The sequence below is a fragment of the Mustela putorius genome, unplaced genomic scaffold, assembly GCF_011764305.1.
Source record: "Mustela putorius furo isolate JIRA1106 unplaced genomic scaffold, ASM1176430v1.1 tig00000450_pilon_pilon_pilon, whole genome shotgun sequence".
NCBI classification, from domain to species: domain Eukaryota; kingdom Metazoa; phylum Chordata; class Mammalia; order Carnivora; family Mustelidae; genus Mustela; species Mustela putorius.
In genome coordinates, this window is record NW_025421385.1 from 7,646,690 (window position 1) to 7,668,070 (window position 21,381).

The following is a 21,381-nucleotide window of genomic DNA, read 5'->3' on the forward strand; positions in this document are numbered from 1 at the left end:
GGCCAGCACGCCAGGCCCACGGCCAGCTCCCGAGGACGGCGCCAAATGGGCTGGGCCGCGCTCGCCGGGCCCGCCAGACCGCGCCGGGTCCTCCAGACCGCGCGCCGGGCCCGCCAGACCACGCTCTCCAGGCCGGGTCCGCCAGACCAGACCGCACTGGCGGGGCCCCACCAGACCAGACCGCGCAGGGTCCTCCAGGCCGCGCTCTCCAGGCCGGGTCCTCCAGACCAGGCTGCGCGCGCCAGGCCCACCAGACCGCGGTCTCCAGGCCGGGCCCGCCAGACCAGGCCGCGCTCGCCCAGGCCCGCCAGGCCGCGCCGGGTCCTCCAGACCGCGCTCTCCAGGCCGGGTCCGCCAGACCGCGCTGGGTCCGCCAGACCGCGCGCTGGGCCCGCCAGACCGCGCGCTGGGTCCTCCAGACCGCGCGCTGGGCCCGCCGGACCGCGCCAGGCCCGCCAGACCGCACGCGCCAGGTCCTCCAGACCGCGCTCTCCAAGCCGGGTCCGCCAGACCAGGCCGCGCTCGCTGGGCCCGCCAGACCAGGCCGCGCTCGCCGGGCCCGCCAGATCGCGCCGGGTCCTCCGGACCGCGCCGGGCCGAGCGCGCCAGGTCCTCCAGACCACGGTCTCCAGGCCGGGTCCTCCAAACCAGGCCACGCGCGCCAGGCCCACCAGACGGCGCTCTCCAGGCCGGGTCCGCCAGACCAGGCCGCGCTCTCCAGGCCAGGCCGCGCCGGGTCCTACAGACCCTGCGTACCAGGCCCGCCAGGCCACGCTCACCAGGGCCCGCCAGACCGCGCCGGGTCCTCCAGACCGCGCTCTCCAGGCCAGGTCCGCCAGACCAGGCCGAGCTCGCCCGGGCCCACCAGACCAGACAGCGCTGGCGAGGCCCCACCAGACTAGACCGCGCCGGGTCCTCCAGGCCGCGCTCTCCCGGCCGGGTCCTCCAGACCAGGCTGCGCGCGCCAGGCCCGCCAGGCCCGCCAGGCCCGCCGAGCCCTCCAGACCGCGGTCTCCAGGCCGGGCCCACCAGACCAGGCCGCGCTCGCCTGGGCCCGCCAGACCAAACCGCGCTTGCCGGGCCCGCCAGGTCGTGGCGACTCTGCCAGACCTCGGTCTCCAGGCCAGGTCCGCCAGACCGCGCCGGGTCCGCCAGACTACGCGCTGGGTCAGCCAGACAGCGCTCTCCAGGCCGGGCCCTCCAGGCCGCGCTCGCCCGGGCCCGCCAGACCAGGCCGCACTCACCCGGACCCGCCAGACCAGGCCACGCTCTACAGGCCAGGCCGCGCCCAGTCCTCCCGACCCTGCGCACCAGGGGGCCCGCCAGGCCGTGCTCGCCCGTACCCGCCAGACCAGGCCACGCTCCACAGGCCAGGCCGCGCCGGGTCCTGCAGACCCTGCGCGCCAGGCCCGCCAGGCCGCGCTCGCCCGTACCCGCCAGACCAGGCCACGCTCTACAAGCCAGGCCGCGCCGGGTCCTGCAGACCCTACGCGTGAGGCCGCGCTCACCCGAGCCCGCCAGACCAGGCCGCGCTCCAGGCCTACCAGGCCTCGCCTGCAACCCTCGCCGTCCCCGGCCGAGCCCAGCCGAGCTCGCAACTCGGCCTCGCTGAGGCCCCAAGCGCTGGCGATCCCGACATCGCAGGCGGCCGCGGGGCCCACCGCGCGGCCACCCGGCCTCCCGAACACACCGCTTAGAGCCTGTCAGGCAGGCAGACAGCCCTCCCCGTGCTAGTCACCAGTGTGCTCCGGCAAGGCTTCCCCAGTTACCCACTTTCCTTTCCCTTCTCTATTGTGTCGTGTCCCTCAACGTGTACGATTCACAGGTTCTTTCACCAAATGAAGACAGAATCCTCTCTACCCGATTTCCCACCCCCCACAGCTGCTGCCTCGTCTTTCTGCTCCTCTTTATATCAAAACTCTTCAAAAGCGATTTCTATTCTTGCTACCACCAATTACCCTCCCCGCTCAGATACTCCCCCTTGTCCCCTGCACTGGCTGTTCCCCGAGCCACCTGACTCACTCCTTCAGCTCTAAGTCTTTGCTTAAATGTCACTTTCTCAGCGACACTTACCCCCATTTAATATTCGTGAACACACACTCCTGAGACCTCCAGCACCCCTGACTCTTCCTTTTCTTTTTTACAGCACTCATCACGTTCTAGCGCACCACCTAGCCACTGTTTGTGTCTGTCTAGCCCCCACTCTACTGGTATGTAAGCTCCACAAGAAAAGGGATTTTTGTCTGTTCTAGTGACTGATTCATTCAAGTATTTGTTATAAATAAATAAATGGACATTCAGTGTTGGCTGTTTCAAAATATAATTTATACATATCTCTTTTAAGATATGACTTAATCAAGTAAATCAGAATAAAATATGTTACAATTTACCAAACCAGCCCCATACAGCTAGGTTGTGCCAGCATATCTGCCACAGTTACCAATGCTACGGAAAAAAAAAAAAAATTCTTGTACCAAAATCTATGTACAGTGCTAATTTCTCTACTGGTAGGATTTACAAAAGTAGGTAAGGGGAATATAGGCTTTAAAATTTAACAGCTATTGTCGGACTATCAGGAGAGGCCATAAATAAGACAAAAGCATGAGTTATATCTAAAACTGAACCAGATTATCTTCTTAAATAGCCAAAAGAATTATACAGTTTTAAGAAAATGAAAGAATACAGGGCTTAACAGGAAAAGAGATTTTTACATCTTAAGAGTCAGAGATGCAGAATTCAATCCAGCAATCAACCTGGATGGCTGTTCCAGAGTTCTCTGAGTGCACACAAAATATCAACAATACAAATGTCATCTCAAGTAAGGGGCCAGCCTCCTTAGAGTAAATGAAGGCACGTGATGCAGCAACCACAACGGGATTCCTTGTGTCCTGCCCAGGTCATCAATAAGAAGCCGGTCAGAATCACAGGCTTTGGCGGTAAGTAACCACAATTAACATTCTTTCCTGGTGGGTATGTTACACCTCAGTTCTGTGGGCTGGTAACAGGCTTCCTGAAGTAGATGTATAGCTTCTAACTCTCAGAAAGATTAATTAAATTAAGACCAAAGAATTAACATTTGGGATGGCACGAGAAATGTGACTGTATCGGTATTTTTTCATACTGGCAAAGTTCAGTGTCATGACTCCAATCGATCCACAGCTTATAACTGACCAGCTGACTGAGACTTGTGATGCAGTATCAGAACATCTAAGAGAATTTCAGACTAATTCTGTTTACAAATTTAAACTACTGAATTTATAATTATTAGTACTGAAGTTCTAATTGTCAGATCAGACACATTAAGTACTTTAAAAGGAAATCAAATAGGTAAAATGTAAAAACGTAGAAATTTTAAATTGGGGCAAAGGCAATTCAACAAGGTTGCAAATGCTGTTCACGGGTCCCATAAAAATGACTGCTAAACTCTGCCAGATTTATATATGGAACAATATCATTTGCCTAAGGAGGAGCTAATATATGATTTTTTAATCAAAAATAATTTAATATTGTTTAAACCAAAGTTGAGGTCTTAATATTCATTTCTAAGTACAAAAGCAGCCTTTGTGGGTACCATAAAATACACATCAACAATTATCTTCCCAAAAGAGTTACAACCATCTTCCCCGTAGCAATACAGGCATGTGCCTGTTTCTAGGCTCCCTGCCAATGCTCTGTGATTCAACCATTTAAACTTCTGCCAATTTGATACAAGAAAATGAGATTTCATTATCGCTTTGATTTGCATTTATACCTGGCTACTAATGAAGTTGGACTGACCATCTGGGATTCTTCTTTTGTGAGCCGCCTGTTTTCAGACTTTGCCATTTTTCTTTGGGTTGTCTGTCTGTCTTACCATGTATTAAGAGAAGCTCCTACCTCCCCTAGATTATATTTCTATTTTGCTAGGTTTCTTCCCAATGTTCTATTGTCATTTTAATTTTAACTGATCTGAAAATTCTGTTATAGGATATGAAGGAAAGGTCTAAAGTGGTTTCCTAATGGACAAATAGCTAAACTACACCCCAACCTGGGGTTATACTGAAGTTCTCATTTATTTTCAATCTACTGCTATACTAGCTTTTCTGTTCCTCTGATCTATGGGGAGCTCCAGTTTTTTGTAGCTGTTTTCAAAAATTCACTTTCTTTCCTTTCTAGCAAGTTCATAAGAAGTTAGTTTCTCAGTTGTCCTCTCACAGCCAGGAGTTTGGATTTCCCATCATGGTTCCCATTTTAGCTCTGCAACTGTCCAGTGTGACCCCATGACTCACAAAGCAACACGGCCCAGAATAAGTTCGCAGGCTCTGGAGTCCACCTGTCAACATTTGAATCCATAATCATGCAACCTCTGACAAGCTCCTGTATCCATTTTGGGCTTCCATTTCTCCATTTATAAAAAGGGAAAATGAAGTCACCTACTTCAGAAAGTTTTGAATGAACTAAAGATATTTTACTTAAAAAACACAAGGCTTGGCACATAAATGCACAACAACTTTAGTTATTATTTAGTTATGAAACCAAATTCATAATAACAAATTCCGTTATTTCTATTATGCAACACAAACTGGCAAAATCAGATCTGATTCCAGATTATCTGTGTACTAATTTAAGAGCACTTGCATTCAATCAAACTAGTCTGCTTTCTTGAGGTGAAGAGCAGGGACAATGCGCAGAAAGGGCCCACCATCCGGCAGCCCATTCTCTCCCTTCAGGAGTGAAAGTATCTGCATCACGCATGTCTGGGAGTCAAAGGAGATGGGAAAGTGCTCGTTCACCTCACAGTCAACCTGTACCTTAACTTTTAATTCAGCTAGTTACTTCTGGCCTCTCCCCTTTAGCCAACCTCCCACTCCATTGGGCCCAGCTTTCTATAAACACATTTTAGCAGATCACCTCCCCCATTCCTGGCACAAAGAATCTATAATGGACCCACTATTTACATCTCAGAAAAAATCAACTCTCCTGCGGGGCTTTCAAAGCCAACCCACCGTGGGTCATTCTAAAATTCTGTCCAGCCTCTCCAACTTCACAGATCACCCTGCCAGTGACACCTGCTTATCCGCATCCAATATCCATCCCTTCCACTGCACTTCTCATCAGCCAGAAATACTATCGTCAAATATTATCATAAAGTCATGACGAAGATTCCCTTTCCTCTTTCTGAAAACCCCAGTCACAGTGACCAACAGGCCCACCTGTGGCCTCCCTGCACGAATCCTCAAAATAGAACAGCAGGAAGTTGGCCGTCTCGTTGCACGACTTTAAGTAGGTCACAAAATAAAATTTGTCCAGCCCAAGAGTTCCGAACCTGGTGCTTTCTCAGATCTCTGCCCTGAGCCTCGCTCCCCTCTTACCCATGTTTCTAGTCCAGACAGTGCCCTTGCTGGCAGAGAGAGGAACCAACAGAAGCTGCCTCCACCAGCAGGCCACACAGACCTTACTCCTGTCCATCCAAACATTGCTTTCTAAAAAGCCTTTTTAGCCATGTTCAGGAATTTTCATTCAAAACAACAGAGCTACCACAGCAAGCTGACCCTCCCAAACTCCAAAAACCTGGCAAGTAGCCTCTCCCCACGACCACACTGGCCCCAGTCACCCACGGTCTTCACCTCATGACTGTCCCTCACCGTCACATCTCACTGTTCCAACTGCCCTGGTCCAAGGTCCCCACGGACATTCATGCCACCAAACCCAGGGAAACACGTGTAGGTCAGCCCTCCGCCTCTTCCGTTAGTCATCGCCCCCTCTCCTGCTCCATGTGACTCGGCAGGGCTGCCACTGTCCGCCAACCTGAACCCATCCTCCTCACCCGAAGAAAGGGATCCTAACCCAAAAGGAGGGCATTTGGGGAAATAAAACGAGCCCTAAAAAAGGAATGTTTGCACTTTTGTCTCCTAGACTGGCAGTCCTTAGGACTGGTAAATTTTTACTATAAGCCTAAAACCAATGACCACCTTTGATGGCACATAAACAGTAAGAGCCTGAGACTCAAAGAAGTACAGAGGAAAGCAGACACAGAAGGGGTGAAGGGGCCGGGCTCTAGAAGAAATGAGCCTAAAGGAGGGAGAAAAGTAAAGCCCGGGGTTTGAGAAAAACAAGAGAAGGCAGAGCCATCTAGGAAACAGCCTTCTGTATCAATAAATACAAATGTGCATGACTCTTCATGATTCTTCATGATTGTTACTGTGCTAGATGGAAATAACCTAATCTGATCTCACTCTGGACACATATAAATTCTTACTTTTAACACACGATAAAACAGAAAAAATATATTACATAATATAAGCGTATATAAGCTTATGTGTCGATAGCTATAGTCATTTTTGCAAAACTGGGATCCTATACATCCAGTAATTTAAGGGTAGTTCTACTTACCCACAGAATGATAGGTGCTTGTCTTCAAGTCGTACATACAAATGGCACTTAATGGCCCACAGTGGGCAACATCCACGTTTCCACAGATGCTGATCTTATAAATCATGTTATTTTTGGTATCAACAGCTTCCCATGTATAACTAGAAAGGAAGAAAAACAATATGTCACTGTCACTGATCTGCCAATAATTAAACTTCTCCCTAGTTTCACATTAAAGCCACTTTTACTCAAGACTACCACAATCTAGAAGACATACTTTCATCAGCCAAAAATACTAAAGTCAAACTATGTTAAGTTGAATAGAAGCCAGGGCACAAACCACTAAATACCACCTCGTTCTGGTTCAATCCGCCCTGAAGCTGCCACAAGACTGACCATGATCAAAATACTTAAATATTCTACAATTTAAGAATATCAACTCTCATAAGTAACTGCTCAAGAATTATGTTGAATATATGATCGTAACCCTTCCAATCACACCGGAATGCTGAAAAGCCAAAGGACTGTTTTTAACTTAATGTTATATAAAAACTAGTTATGGCATGAAAGACAATTCTCTTCTGGTTTTACCTTTTATGGCTACAGTTCAGATCCAAGCTAACAAGAAGAAGTTGTGCAATAAATCAACTATCTGACTCAAAATCAGACAAAATTTACTTTAGCTTGATCCACTCCATCAAGCATTTAACATGCATTAGAACTTACTCTCCATTCAAGCGTCTGGCAAAGTAAATACTGAGTTAATTGTTCAGGAGTCAATCTGCATACTTGGGACAAAATAATGGTTTGTCAGTTCTGTCAAAACAATTATTCTCAATTCTCCACTCTTCCTGGAGAGAATGTTTTGTCCATTTGTAAAATAGGGGTCATTTCCTCAGCCAGGCTAAAGACAGGAAATGAGGAAAGTAACTAAAAAGCTCCTTGCAAAATGCGAAGATACTGTATTAATTCAACTGCATTGCTGAGGAGAAGTTACATATGAATTGCTCTGGTTCAGCCTACTGGGGAGTTGGTTGGGGGAGAGATGGCTAAGTCCTGAGACCACTCAGGTGTGGGAGTGAATCTCCCCAGAGCAGTACCGCCTTGATGGTAGAAAGCACCAGCTCACAGAAGTAGCCGTGCTTTTCCCAGACCCCGCCTTCCCCAGGCCTCGGGACAAAGACCGGCACAAAACACAAGGCAACGTGGCTTTCCCTGCCTAGAGGCAGCCCTCCCCTCCCCCGACAGCCCTGTCCAGTAAGGAAGGAGCCCCAAAAGTGGGGCTGCTGACAGGCCAGGAGCCAAGCACTCTCCTGAACCTAGGGCTGATCAAATTTACCTGCCGAGAAGCAAAGGGACACAAGCACACGGAAGCACTCGGGCAGGGTGGCCCAACGCTCCCCTGGTTCTCACAGCCGTGGTTGGGAACCTGAAAAACAGGCCAGTGTGCTCCCAGGGCGCAGGCCTGGAGGTAACGCTAGGCTCGTAAGCGGTTACCACCGAGTGTCGCTTTTTTTCAAGTGTAGTTGATACACAATGTTACCTTAGCTTCAAGTGTGCAATACGGTGATTCAGAATCTCTATTCCTTATGCTATGGTCACCACGAGTGCAGCTACCATCTGCCTCCAGGCAACGCTATTACAATACCATGGACCCTGCTCCCTACGCTGTGTCTTCCATCCCCATTTCATCCCCATGAAAGGGGATGAACGGGGGAAGCCTGTACCTCCCACTCCCCTTCACCCATTCTGCCCATCCCCCTACCCGTCTTCCCTCCAGCAACCACCCATTTTGAACTCAGCTTCTTTATCAGTCACCCCTTATAGTTATCTCCTAAAGGCAGGAAGGCTAAAGGCAAAAGAAAATACCCCAAGTACCACCAGGCATGAGAAAGTCATCAATAAAGGCCTGTTTCCTTTGACCTTCACTAACCTTTATTCATTTGCTTCACAAATATTTAAGGACTTCCTGCGAAGGCACTCAAGGGTGCAGCAGTGATCAAAGCAGACCAGTAAATCCCTGCCCCCCCCCAGTACATACTGGGGGGGGGGGGGACAGAAAACAGGTAAACAAATTCACATACTAGTGTGCTGAGTTAAGTGCTCTGGCAAAAATGAAATCGTGAGTGCTGGGAAATGGGCAAGGACGAATTTAGACTTAAAAGTCTTCTGAGACTGTATTTGCCCTGAGATTCAAACAACAAAAAGGAGCAACTCAGGGGAAGATATGGTGGGGAGAATATTCCAGCAGCTGCACTAGCCACTGCTAGGCCGCGCAGAGGGAATGAACTTATTATTAGCACCCTGATGGAGAAGAGGGCAGTGTGGCTGCGGCAAGGCGGAGGAGGAGAGCAGCAGCAGCAGCGGGGGTGAGGGGGTGAGGGGGAGAGGGGTGAGGTCCAGGAGATGGGCAAGGCCCACTACACAAATTTTAAGCCAGTGCTTTTATTTGCAAAGTATTAGTAAAACTTTTCTATTAATTACAGTTAATTAAAGAAAAATGCTAACCTCTTATTCAAGAGCAATGACTACGTTTTTCTGGGATACTAGACATCGAATCTAAAACCTGAAGAGTGACATCATGAAAGTGTTTCACAATCCTAAGTGTATGAGAGCGGTACATAAAGGTATCATTTTAGAATGAATCCACTGCTAGGAATCAAATCTATAGAAATCCGCACGGTACCTAAAATGCTGTACTTTTCTTAAAAACAGAAATCCACTGCTGATTTTGCAAAGCTGATATTTAAACAAGGTAGTTGTAAAGAGTGTGTGTTTAGGGAGCAGAAAAAGAGATAAAAAAAGGAAAATGGGGAATACTGTCTTGATTATCTGGAAATCAGTGTCCCTAGAAAGAAAAATGTTCCTCTGATTTTCTTTCTTTCCTGATTTTGCATTTCATAACTGTTTTGTCAAGATTCATCCAACTGGTAAGTGGGCTCGGGAGTGAGGAGTGATGAGGCTATGAAAGTATTTGAGTGCTGGCTTTCTCCTAGGGCTTGATATAACCACTTACCACAGGGCAGTCCCTCCAGGCTGGCACCTTCGACACCCCCCACAACCGCACCCCAAAATACCGGGTGTAGAGTCCTTCATCACAGGAAGGAACAACCATAGTATATCTCTAATCTATACTACACTAAACCTCTGGATGAAAATATTTGCAAGCTGTGTAGAAATGTGGTCTACACACACACACACACTCACAAGAGTGTGCACGTGTGCATCTCGAGTGTGTCAGCTAGGGGAAGGCCTCCTGCAGCAAGACAGGGATGAGAGCCCAGGGGCATTTCCTTGAATCTCTAACACTCAAACCCATATCAAGTCTTCCAGGTCACTGCGGCTCTACGCCACCCCGCACCCGCTCCGAGGGAAATGACGGGACGCGAGGAGGTGGAGCAGGGAGAACCACAAAGGCCCGAGGAAGAAGTCGGTCAATGGGAAAGAGCACCCAGCTGCCCTGCCCGCGGTCCCAGCCTTGCAGAATTCGGCCGACGTCCTCAGAGGAGGCAGCCCGTTCCCAGTAGAACTGCTCTTCTGGACGCACCACCTGTGTGAGAACCTTGGCTTTGAAAACGAGCAAAAGCGAGCAAGGTCCGTGCCATTCTACCCCATTTTCCAGCGTGTAGTGTAGGAAGCCGACACCCCCTTCCAAGTCTCAAAAAAACCAAATTCATTTCAATGCACACCTGACACTTCTAGACATGCGTGTAGACCCAGTAAGTGCCCTGGACCCACAGCTGTGACACCAGCTCTCCTGACACAGCCCACACACAACGTGTGCTCCTCGGGGCAGTCATGGCCTCCGCTGTCCCCCAGCATGTGGACCAGGATGGAGCACAGCATGGCTCTCCCAGAAAAGCCACCTTTCTTCCACCGTCCTGAGCACCTTGGCCCAGGAGCCAAAGATTCCCAGGATCAGAAGATTGAGCCCCTCACCCCAAGTCACGCAGGTATGGAATGTGCCAGGTCCGTCTGAGCTCCAAGGGCAAGTGTTTAACCACCAAGGTGAACTGCCTCATTTACTTTGACTTCTTCAAAGTTTTTTTTAACTTCTCAGAAAATAGTTTCAATCACAACACTGCAACTGACGAAACAGTCCACAGAACTCTAGTTTAAATCTTGTCACAATGAATGGCACTAAAATGACAGATCCTGTGTTGCGCAGACGCCCAGCATGAGCGAATGCACCGGAGGGTGGCCCTTGAGGAAAGGCCGCACACCTGGGCGAGATGCAGACTGCCCCGGGCCACACTGCCTGAGAGACCGCACCTTTCCCAACTCAAGTTCTCGTCCGCACTTTCCCACTTCTGCTCTCCACCCCGTCCACGGCTGCGCTCTTCTGCACTGCCAACCACCAAAGGCACCGCCTTCTGCAAACTCTTCCCTTACCCAGTGCCATCTAAGGAAGCGTAGCCCTCGGGCCCCTTCCCACAGCTGCCCTCGCCTGCCGTGTGGAGCCAAGCTGGTTGAGGGTTTCACCGAGAGGGACACTCATCTCTGACTCCCCCTCCCCTACAGGAATACTCAGCTCAGCAAAGAGCTGCCCTTTGATACCCCAACCAAGAGTCCAACAGTGTCACCAGTAACTGGGAAACATCCTACCGTCACTCCTTCAGATCCCTTGGGGAACAGGGACGCGGACAGAAGTCACACACAAGGTAAATGTCTTTAAGACATCTCTGATTTTAAAGTGAATTCTGCTCCTGAAATATGCCCTAAACGTGGACAATTAATTTCACCATAAAAAGTGAGCACACAGGCTGAGTCGTTCCTTAAAGGAAGCTTAAAACTGTCAGCCCCGACTGCAACTCCTACAGCCTCAGCCGAAAGTGTCTTGGACGACCACAGTCAGTCCGTGTCTGTTCAGTGGCACAGAGGTTCCATTTTAACCTCATTTGGTTTAAATTTCATAATATCCTGAAAGGTGTTGGCAGATTACCACGAGAAGGAGGCACACAAGTAGCATACTGTCAACCAAGCCCGAGACAGGAAGGCATTTCGACTTTTCCAACACGGTCCAGCAAAGGCCACATGCACAACCCATGCCGGGCAAGAACACACCCAGCCAGGGGCACGACGACGCAGCAAAGCCAGGTGACCAGACACAACTGCCCAGAGTCCAGAAAGCCTAACGGAGAAATGCAGGGCCACGCCCACTGAAGAAGGCCCATACGTCCGTCCGAAAGAAAGGAAATTCACAAGAAAAAGCCAGAAAGGTACAACTGGACAGACTGTGTAAACTCTTTGAGGCTGGTGTCTTCCTGGGACACCTCTCGGGTTTTCTTCTCTGTGATCACGGAGTATCTGCAAAACTGCAGACTCTTACAAAATAGAATTTGGCTTTCTTTCACTTTTAAAACCACTAACATCTAAAATAGAGTACATAAAATTCCGTTATAAAATGTAGGATATGCCCAACCTCTTAGAGGAAAAAAAAAATCTTAGAAGACTGAGTTCTTTCCCCCCAACATGAAACAGCCCCACGAACCTGATGTGCTTCTTCACGCTTTCTGCCATCAAGTCACACTCCTGAAATACACCTCAGTTCCCTCACACTCCATGAGTCTTGGGGTTATGGTCATGGTCATGAAGCTATTAAACTTTTTATTACTGGCCTACAATTAATTATTGGTTTATAAAGCTGTACAGAGGTATGATGGAATCAGTAATAAAATTAATAAGCATGTGTGAATCTATAATTTGGTTTCTTCAAGAAAAAAAAAAAAAACAAAGCTTGGTAACACACCGGCTAAATTCACACAGCACAGTAACTAGCCAGAGGAATGTTTTTCTGAATGCAGAGTGAGCAGCAAATCTAAAATTTTAGGGACAAGCGAAAAGTCTTTCCAACCTGAACAACAAAAAAAGATTTTCCAATTTTTGGCCTGTATCCAAGTCCTCTTGCGGAATACTCAGGAAATCGTTTGGCTCACTTCTGCCTCTTATCATTACCAGATAGTTTCTCAGCTCGTATATCCAGCTCTCTAACCTTCAAAAATCTGGAACAGTCTCCTAAACTTAAGAAGGGGGGAGGGGGGACGCAGGGGAAGGAGGCGCGGCAAGAGGCAGGATTTCCAAAATGGACATTTGCAGCAGAATGTCAAGAGCTTAATGTAACCACTGTTGTCAACAACTTTCTGCGGCCCACACTAAAAGAGAAGAATCTGATTTGGCATCCTGGTCTCAAGGCCAGGGGACACATGAGTTTGACACAGCATGGCAAAAGCTTATATAGGAAGTACTTCACTTCCTATTCTAAAAAACCCACAAAGCTGTGGATATAGATATGGGGCCTGAACAAAAAAAAAAAAAAAAAAAAAGGCAAGAAAGTGCCAGACATTAGTCTTTGGTTTTCCCGGGTGGCTACACCGGGTCGGGGAGCAAGAAGCCAGTTGGCTAGAGAGGGATCCCGCTGGAAGAAAGGCTCTAAGGCAGCACCAGAGCCCAGGGCGCTAGGGGATGGGTGAGGCGGTGGCCCAGCAAAGTTTTAAAACCAGCACCATGAGTGACTAACAGAGGTCGTGTGAAATAGAGAGGGAGGTGAGCCTCACTCGGAAAGGTGCCATGGCAAGAGGCAGGAGCCCACAGACATGGCTCCAACTGCCGCCCCACCCTGACCAGCTGTGTGGGACACACTTCATCTCCCGAGCCCCGACTTCCTCATCTATGAAACTCAGCTGCTGCACAAAGTCACTGTGAGGGAAAGCATGACCAGGAACGCTGAACTTTTGAGGGACTAGGATTTAAGGCTTTCATCTGATCAATAGAAGGCTTCAGGCTGCTTCAAAATGGAGTTTACAAAAAAAGGTACATTGGCTTAGAGCCTCCTAAAGGAATGTCACGTAACACTGGCCAGGAAGTGGAGGGGGCAGGCCCTTATCTTGGGCCATCTCCACAGAGCTGGGAGAGCTAGAGACAGAGACTGGGGGTTGGGGGGGGGGGGGCCTAAGGACACACACACACACACACACACACACACACCCGCTGCCTCCTGGGCTCTCTCAGGACAAGACAGCCACTTGGGGCCTACCCACGCCTGGGCCACGTAGCCACCAGCTGCCACCAGAACAGAGGCCTGACGAATCTGAAACTCTGGCAGAGGAGCAGGAGAAAATGGACGGCACATACCCTTCCTAAAGAGGTTCCAGCACAGTACGAGGTGTGGAATTCTCACTCAGTCCACTGGCAAGGGCCCCTCCACAACACAAACCTCCAAAAAAGGACCCTCTGTCCTTTCTGCGCCACGCCGTGGCCTTTTAACTCAGGTCAGGTCCGCTATTAGGATGTGGGCCTGTATTTCAACTCTAAACCCTCTGTGAGGATTTTTTAAAAATCAGAGTAATTACCTGGATGTTCCCAGACTGTGTTCCTCATATGCATAAAGAAAAGTTGGATTACAGGCTAAACCTCCTTAATTATACAGATGCCTGAATTCAACTGCTTTTAAAGCCAACCCACCAGCCCACGGCATAGGATTCAAACCATAATGCTCCGTCCCCTCGTAAGCTGTCACCAGTGTCCCAGAAAACCCTCCCAGCCCCAGCGCCGTTCCGTCAGAGAGCAAAGCACCAGCGAGGTCTGCGCTCGCAGCCGCGGGCAGGCCGCTCAGCTGCGACACGGACGAGGCCGCTGTCAGGCGCCGGTCTTCACCAGGCCGGCGCGGCTGACACGGAAGAAACGTCTCTGCTCTGAAGATGCCGGGTTCAATGTCAAACTGGCCCCTGCAGCTGGAAGAACCCAACTGCCAATGGGGACAAGGAAACGCACACACAGGGCACCGCTTTGGTGCCAGGCCAGGAGTCACCGTCGTGAGTTCCTCTCAGAAGAACAGCATTATCTCACCTCACCCTCAAGAGCTTTTCTGAAGAACACAGGAAACATCTGTCGGGCAACTCTGTGCCCCGCGCTTTTGCTGAATGATCTGCAAACACGGTTACTCAACTTCACCCAACCTCTCCGGGCAGGTGCTGCCCCCCCCCTCGGACACAGAATGACGAACCTCTGAGGCGCAGGGCCTTGCCTCCTGTCAGGAGCTGAGAAAGTGACAAAGCCCACACTTGAAGGAGGCCTGTCCTGCCTCAGAGCACATGCCGCCTCCAGCACGGGGCCACAGGAGAAGCATCACCAACCGAACGGGACCTGAAGAGAAAAGGCGGCCATTTGCTAAAGTGCCACCCTCGGCAGATATCCTACCTCTTGGTTCACTATGGAAATTAAAACAGAAACTTCCTCATTTCCATCAAATCTAACGGTCTACCTGCACCGTCCTCACACACTCTCTCCACGGGGGCCCGCCCTGGCTGCCAGACTTGTTCCCTATCTGGGGACAGACCCGGGTTTTGTGTCCTCTCTCTTCTCCTCCCTTTCTCTCTGTGCCAGATCACTCCCTTCAGCACACCGGCCTTCCGTCAGAGACTCGGCTCTTTACAACACTCCCCTTGGCCCCACACGCCAGCGCAGCGCCCACCCTCGGCTCTGATCCCTTTACAGCAAACTCCAAACCTACTGTGTGCACAGCCTATGTTCTCACATTCCCTCTGAGCCAACTGGGCTTTCACCCACCCCTCCCCCAAAACCTGGGTCATCATCACCAAAGACCTCTGCGCTGCCAAACCCCCTGGTCACTTCTCAGTCTTCGTGGTACTCAATTGCTCCACATTCAACATACCCAACCCCTTTTCTTCCTACAACCCCATCTTCCCTGGGCTTCCGGAACACTGTGCTCTCTTGGTTCTCTATCCCATCTCCCTGGCAGCTCTTCATCAGCAACCCCTCCAGGCTCCCCAGCATCCGGCAGACCTCCAGGAATAGGGTCCCTCAGACTTGGCCTCCACGACTTCCTAAGTACTTGTTCCAGTGTTTTCCAGCTATGCAGCAGCTCCCAAACTGACATTCCCAGCCCGAGGCACTGCCCTTAACCCCTAAAGACAGAGTCTGGCTGCCCACTTGACCCCCCCAATCAGATCCTAGAATGCATCTCAACATCAACATGGCCAAACCCATGCCTTGTCTTCCCCCATACCTGCCTTTGCCGTGGCTCTCCCCAGCTCTGAAAACAGCAATTCCATTTGCAGTGCAACTTCCGACTGCACGGACTAAAGTAAAACCTGTGCTTGTCTTTCTCGCCTCACATCCCAGAAGCAATCATCAGGAAATCCATCACCTCCACCTTCAAAATACCCAACTCCAACCGCTCCTCACCACCGTTTGCTACGACCTTGGTCCACTCTACTGTAACTGCCTCCCCAGTGTATCAAAAGTCCCAGCATTCTCCTTGGGTCACCCCCACCTATGTCACTCCTCTGCACAAAATCCCCCCAGGGCTCCCACCAGCCTTGGAATAAAAGCCAGAGTCCCCCCAGCGGCCTCTGGGACCCGGCCCTCAGCTCCTTCCCCACCTCCCCTGCAGCCCTCTCCTCCTGTTCCCTCAGACACCACAGCGGCCCCTGTGCCCTGTCCGAGCCAATCAGCGTGCTCCCCACCAGAGCACCTGACACATGGTCCCCAGTAGGAGGAACTGCCTTCCTGGTCTCCGCGACAGACGACAGACGACAGACGTCATCTTACAGAAAGGCCCCGGAGGAGTGCACACTTCCTTATGAAGGGCCCCGCCCGCAGCCCTTCCCACCAAAATGTCAACCAAAGGCCAACTCTACGAAGACGGAACAGAGAGCCATGTTGGCTTATCACTTTGTTTGTGGTGAGGCACACGTGTACAGCACGCAGCAGGCCCAGGCGCTCCGAGGAACAAGGAGAGGGTGACTCAGTAGAGATGCGCCCTGTCACTTCTAGGAATCCACTTCTTAGCACTTCCACTCTGGTGGTTTGGCTTGCTATTTTCAGACCAGGGGCAGAGACCAGGGAGTGTCGGGGGAGTTTTTGGTTTTCGATACAAAACATCATTTCACAGCGTGTAACTGGCTTCAGGGTGGAGAGAACCCACAGATGGCAACAAGTGAATTTTACACACAAAATCCACCGGTGCATCCTCCTGAGCGGGCCCTGAGGAGCATCTGCACCCTCCAGCCCAAAGGCTCTGACTGAAAAGATGGCTCCTACACTTCCCTTCCAGGCTGCCCAGGGGCAACCGGGTTTCAAAGGCCACTTTCCTCCATTCCCACATCCCGCAAGCTTTGCCTCCCTACCTGAAAGCAAAACTGAGTAACACCTTCACGATCTCTCTAATTCCTACAATGCTCCTCGCCGCCCGGGCACCGTAATGCTCGGCAGGATCTGCTGTCCCCACCCAAGGAAGCTGCCCTCCGGACGTTAGGCTAAGGCCAGTTGCCCCAGCGGATCTCAGAGCACACAAGAGCTCACAGAAGGATCCCCCCCAAAGGTCTCCAGCTGCTCTGAGGGGCAAGCTTCATGCTCAAAGGACCTGGAGCGGCGGGCACCCCCCGCACCTCCACCGCTGGGAAGGGTGCGCGCCGACCTGTCCCCCGCGCCGGCTAACGCAGAGACCAAAATAGGCAGATGACACAGGGCTTCGGGCGCCTCAAAATCCTCTCCAGCAGCAGCTGTTGCAGCTGAGCAGCCCGGCAGAGCTGAGGAAGTGCTTGCGCGTCCACCCCCCCAACCCCTGGCCTGCCTTCCCGAGCCCGAATCCAGCACCCATCCCCCTCCATCCAGGGAAGCCCATGGAGAGCTAAGAAGGGGCCCCTGCTGACCACTGACACCCACACAAAAGTCCGCTGGGGCTTCTTAGCCCGGACAGGAGATGAACAAGGAGGCTCTCTCTTTCCCTGGACGGTGGAACTGCTGCGGCCACCCCAGGAAGGAAGACAAGCCAAGAAAACTGCAGGAAGGGGCCCAGGGCCGGCCTGACATATGGCATCTGGCATCCGCCCAAAGCCTACACCTCCCATCATGAAGCTCCTCCTTGTTTAAGGGAATTTGAGTGGGGCTTTCTGCAGCTCACAACTGAAGGAATCCTGAAGGATGCATACCTCCGAACCGCAGAATTCTGGATGCAAAATGGACCTGGAGAATCACACAGTCCAGTGGTTTCTAAACTTTTTCAGACGATGGAAACGTTTCTTTCTCAAAAGGAGTCTTTCGGGGGCGGGGGGTGCCAATGTAGAAAACGGCTAAAGAAGCGATGCTCTCTGGTTGAGGCAGAAACCCCAAGGCACTAATAGAGAACCCCGGGGGTGCAGGGTAACAGGCTAAAAATACCACGAAGATAAATGCAGCAACTCCAGCTCACAGACAGAAAGTAGTCATCACCGCCACCGCCATTTGCGAACACTGAGGCTGGGAAAAGCACTGAAATGCATTGGAACCCTCAAACCAACCCTAAAAGCTTGACTAGCACCCTGGTTTGACGCAAAAGGAAATTAAGGCCTGAAAGGACCCATAACTGGCCTGACTCCTAGCAACTAATAAAGGGAGGGGTCCAAATTCAAACCCAAGACAGCCACTGCCCGCTCCCACGGACGGAACTGAGACCCAGAGAGAGATCTGCCAGAGTCAGCTCAATACTCCAGCTCTCGAGCCTCCAGTGCAAGCAGGACACACTGCACTTGGCCAACTGCAATCAACACGGCTTTATCAGCTATCTCCTGGCAGGCGCAGGCTGGGGGTGATACCTGCGAGGGCAGAAAAGTCCCAAGATTTGAAGAGCAGACACCAAGATGCATCAGCCAGAGGCCCGCCTCGCCCATCCCCCAAACTCCTCTGAAACCATTTAGAGCCAAGATCCAACAACTGCTTCCAGCCCTACCCTGCACAGCTGCACCAGGACAGGCAACAAATGTCCAAAAGGAGACTCACCGCCAAGACCACAATCAAAAGGGCACCAACGCCATGAAAACGAGGACAAACTACCAACAAAAGAAAACAAGCCCAAGGAAGGAGAATTAATGGAGCAACTGGAGCAGAACTTTACGACCTATCTTCCTAGGAACGATGAAAACTGTGGCAGCCAAAAGGATAGATTCACAGGCAGCCGTGACTATACATCAAGTTGTTGAAATAAAAATTTTTTTTAAAACAACAGAAAAGTTTTAGAGCTTATGAGCAACAGAACAGCTAAAGCTGGGAGAGGGGAGACAAGACTTTCTCCTGGAACTCTAGGTAACAGCCAGATACAAAGTATTAAAGACAAGTCAAGCAGGACAAAGAATTAGTTACAATAAAGAAAAGCTGAATTACAGAAACTTTTCCCCAAACGAAGAACAGTTTTTCCAAACACACAGAACACTCTCGACTTGACTAGGTGCTAAGCCACAAGGGCAATGTCAATAAATTCCACCCCATTCACTAGCCACAATCGTTTGGGGGTGAGGGGGAGTGGAATTATCCATTCGCCTTGAGAAAAATGATTCTAAACAACCAACGGGTTCAGGAAGTTGAAACAGCTAGGACTTCTGGATTCCTGAAAGAAACTATTTAGAATTTAAAGGTTAACAAACATGTAACAAAGCTCTGAGTGATACAGTCCTTGGAACAAAGAAACATATAGCTTTAAATTCATCTAATTATGTAAAAGGACTTAAAAGATCTAAGCTTTTCAAATATGTTATTAAGAGAAAGCAGAAATTAATAAAATTGAAAATACACAGTGACAGAGCTGGTAAACAAGAGGTAGACGAATCTTTACTAAATATGAAGACAAAAATGCACAGACATCAGAACTTTTTAAAAATTCACCTAGAAAGACAAAGAGTATTTTCAAAAATATAAGAGCATGCTGTACATTTATATATGAATGCAAAATTAAAATGACAATTTTCTAGGAAATACAGACTTTTTGTAAAGTGGCTTAAAAAAAAACTAGAAAATCTGACTAGATACATAAAGAAGGTAAAACTGAAAGCATAAGCAAAACAACTCCTCCACGGTACTCTACCTTCTCAAAGACACCAGGCCCAGATAGTTTTACTGATGAGTTCTACCAACAGTTAAGGAAGAGAAAACACCCATCTTACACAAAACTTTCCCACAGCATATAAAATACTAAAAACTAACTAGCTTTTTCCACAAAGCAAATATATTCTTGATGCTAAGCTCAGCCAAGAACAGCATGGCAAAGAAAATTACCGTCTAGTCTCACTTAAAAACAGCTTTAATCATCCTACATAAAATGTTAGTAAACAGAACTAGATATATTCATGAAAAAATAAACTTTCAGCCTCTCCTCATATCATACACAAAAACTAATCCAAAAAAATTGAACATAGGACTAAACATAAAAGTTAAAACTATAAAACTTCTAGAAAACCGTAAGAGAAAATCTGTTCGGCCTTCGAGTCGACCAATGGTTCTCAACTAGAGGTAATTTTGCCCATGAAGGGCCATTTAAAACGTTTGAAGACATTTTTGTTGGTCACATCTGGGGTGGGAGCAGGGGGTTACCTCCTGACATCTACTGGGTGGAGGACAGGGATGCAATTTAACATCCTCCATACACAAGACAGCCCCCACAACAAAGAATACCCATCCTAAATGTCATTAGACTGAGAAACCTTAGCATACGTAAAGATTTCTTAAGTTACAAAAAACACAAACCATTAAAAAAAAAAGATACACTAAATTTTGTCAAAATTTAAAAGTATCTGTTGACCAAAGTACATATTTTTAAAATGAAAAGGCAAGCCAAAGACCGGGAAAAAATATTCACAGTACACATTACACAGACGTAAGAAAGGACTTGTACTCAGAACACACAGAGAGCTCTTAAAACTTGTTATGATGACCCCTCCCCAAAAGAATTGGGGAGGAGGGTGACAAAAGACTGGTTTTAATAGGCATTAGTGAAGGCTGTCCAAATAAACACATGAAAAGATAGTCAACATCATGAGTCAGGGGTATGGAAATTAAGACCACACTAAGATAACACTACGATCCCACTAGAATGGCTAAAATTAAAAAGACTGATAAGACCAAGTGTTGACAAGGACAGAGAACTGAAACTCTCATATAACGCTGGTGGGAATGCAAAATGGACAATGGACAATACAAAACGAATAGTCGGACACTCCCACATATCTACTTAAGAAAAAAAGGAAAGTCTATGCAAAATCTTGTGCGCAAATACTCAACAGCTTTTTATTTATAATAGCCAAAAGCTAGTTTAACACCCAGATTATTTTTAGATCAAAGAGAAAATCAAAACTAAAATGACATTATTTAAAACTAACAAAAATAACTGGAGAATGGTGTGCATGGTTGCTGCCTCCCTAGGGAGGGCAATCATGGCCAGCACAGTCCTCTGGGATTTCAACACCATGCCATTCCATTCGTGGTGGCTCCAATTTCGGTTCTGGCCCCACCCAACTGTCCCTCTGCTTAAGAAATTATTGAGGAATAAATGAATCCTACATCACCTTGCAAGGATTAAAGATGAGGAGACACTATCAGTGTAATTTCAGGCTTCTATCCCTCAATGGTCAGGAGTCAGCTATGAGGAAGACACAAAGGACCCATAGGTATACCCAATCTCAGCCACTTCCACCTTCTCGGACACTGTCAATGACCAATGGGGGCATTACCAAGAGACAGATCCCCACAACTGGGGCGGGGGGGCGGGGTCAAGAAAAAAAAGAAAAAGAATGTTACCTCCAAAGTAATGAGCTACTTTCTACCACTAAGTCCCGTTCTGAGACCCTAATGAATCCTCTGACCAGCAAGATACAGTTCTACATGCTGAGATCAAAATAAAGATGAGAACGTATGAATTATTTTTCTCAACCCCATCTTTCAAAAATCCTTCTACGAAACACTGATAAAAGATGTGAAATCCCTCCAAGAATTCATTTCCTAGGAATTCGTCAGGATGCTGTTCTAAGAATTAATGCATGAGATCTAATGTACCCATAATTAACAACCTTGGGCTTCTACACACACTTATTGTTGCAAGAAATTGCACACACAAATGGATGTGGTCCAGGTTCAACATGTGGCCCAAATTAAGCATATAAGCATTGTTCCTTCAGAAAAATTGCAGGGGAAAAAAATCTCCTTAGAGACAGCAACCAAACCAACCTCAACTCCCAGCTGGCTTCATTATTCTCTTGTTCTCAA

General features: G+C 49.1%; 1 protein-coding gene across 1 annotated transcript in view; it reads right to left on the bottom strand.

Annotated features, from left to right (window-relative positions):
- The window catches only part of IGF2R (insulin like growth factor 2 receptor), a 96,039-nt gene that overhangs the window by 70,812 nt on the left and 3,846 nt on the right, over positions 1 to 21,381 (bottom strand). The window contains exon 2 of the mRNA XM_004770907.3: positions 6,373 to 6,512. Within this exon, the coding sequence (XP_004770964.3) occupies positions 6,373 to 6,512 (140 nt within the window). The remainder of the gene's footprint in view (positions 1 to 6,372; positions 6,513 to 21,381) is intronic.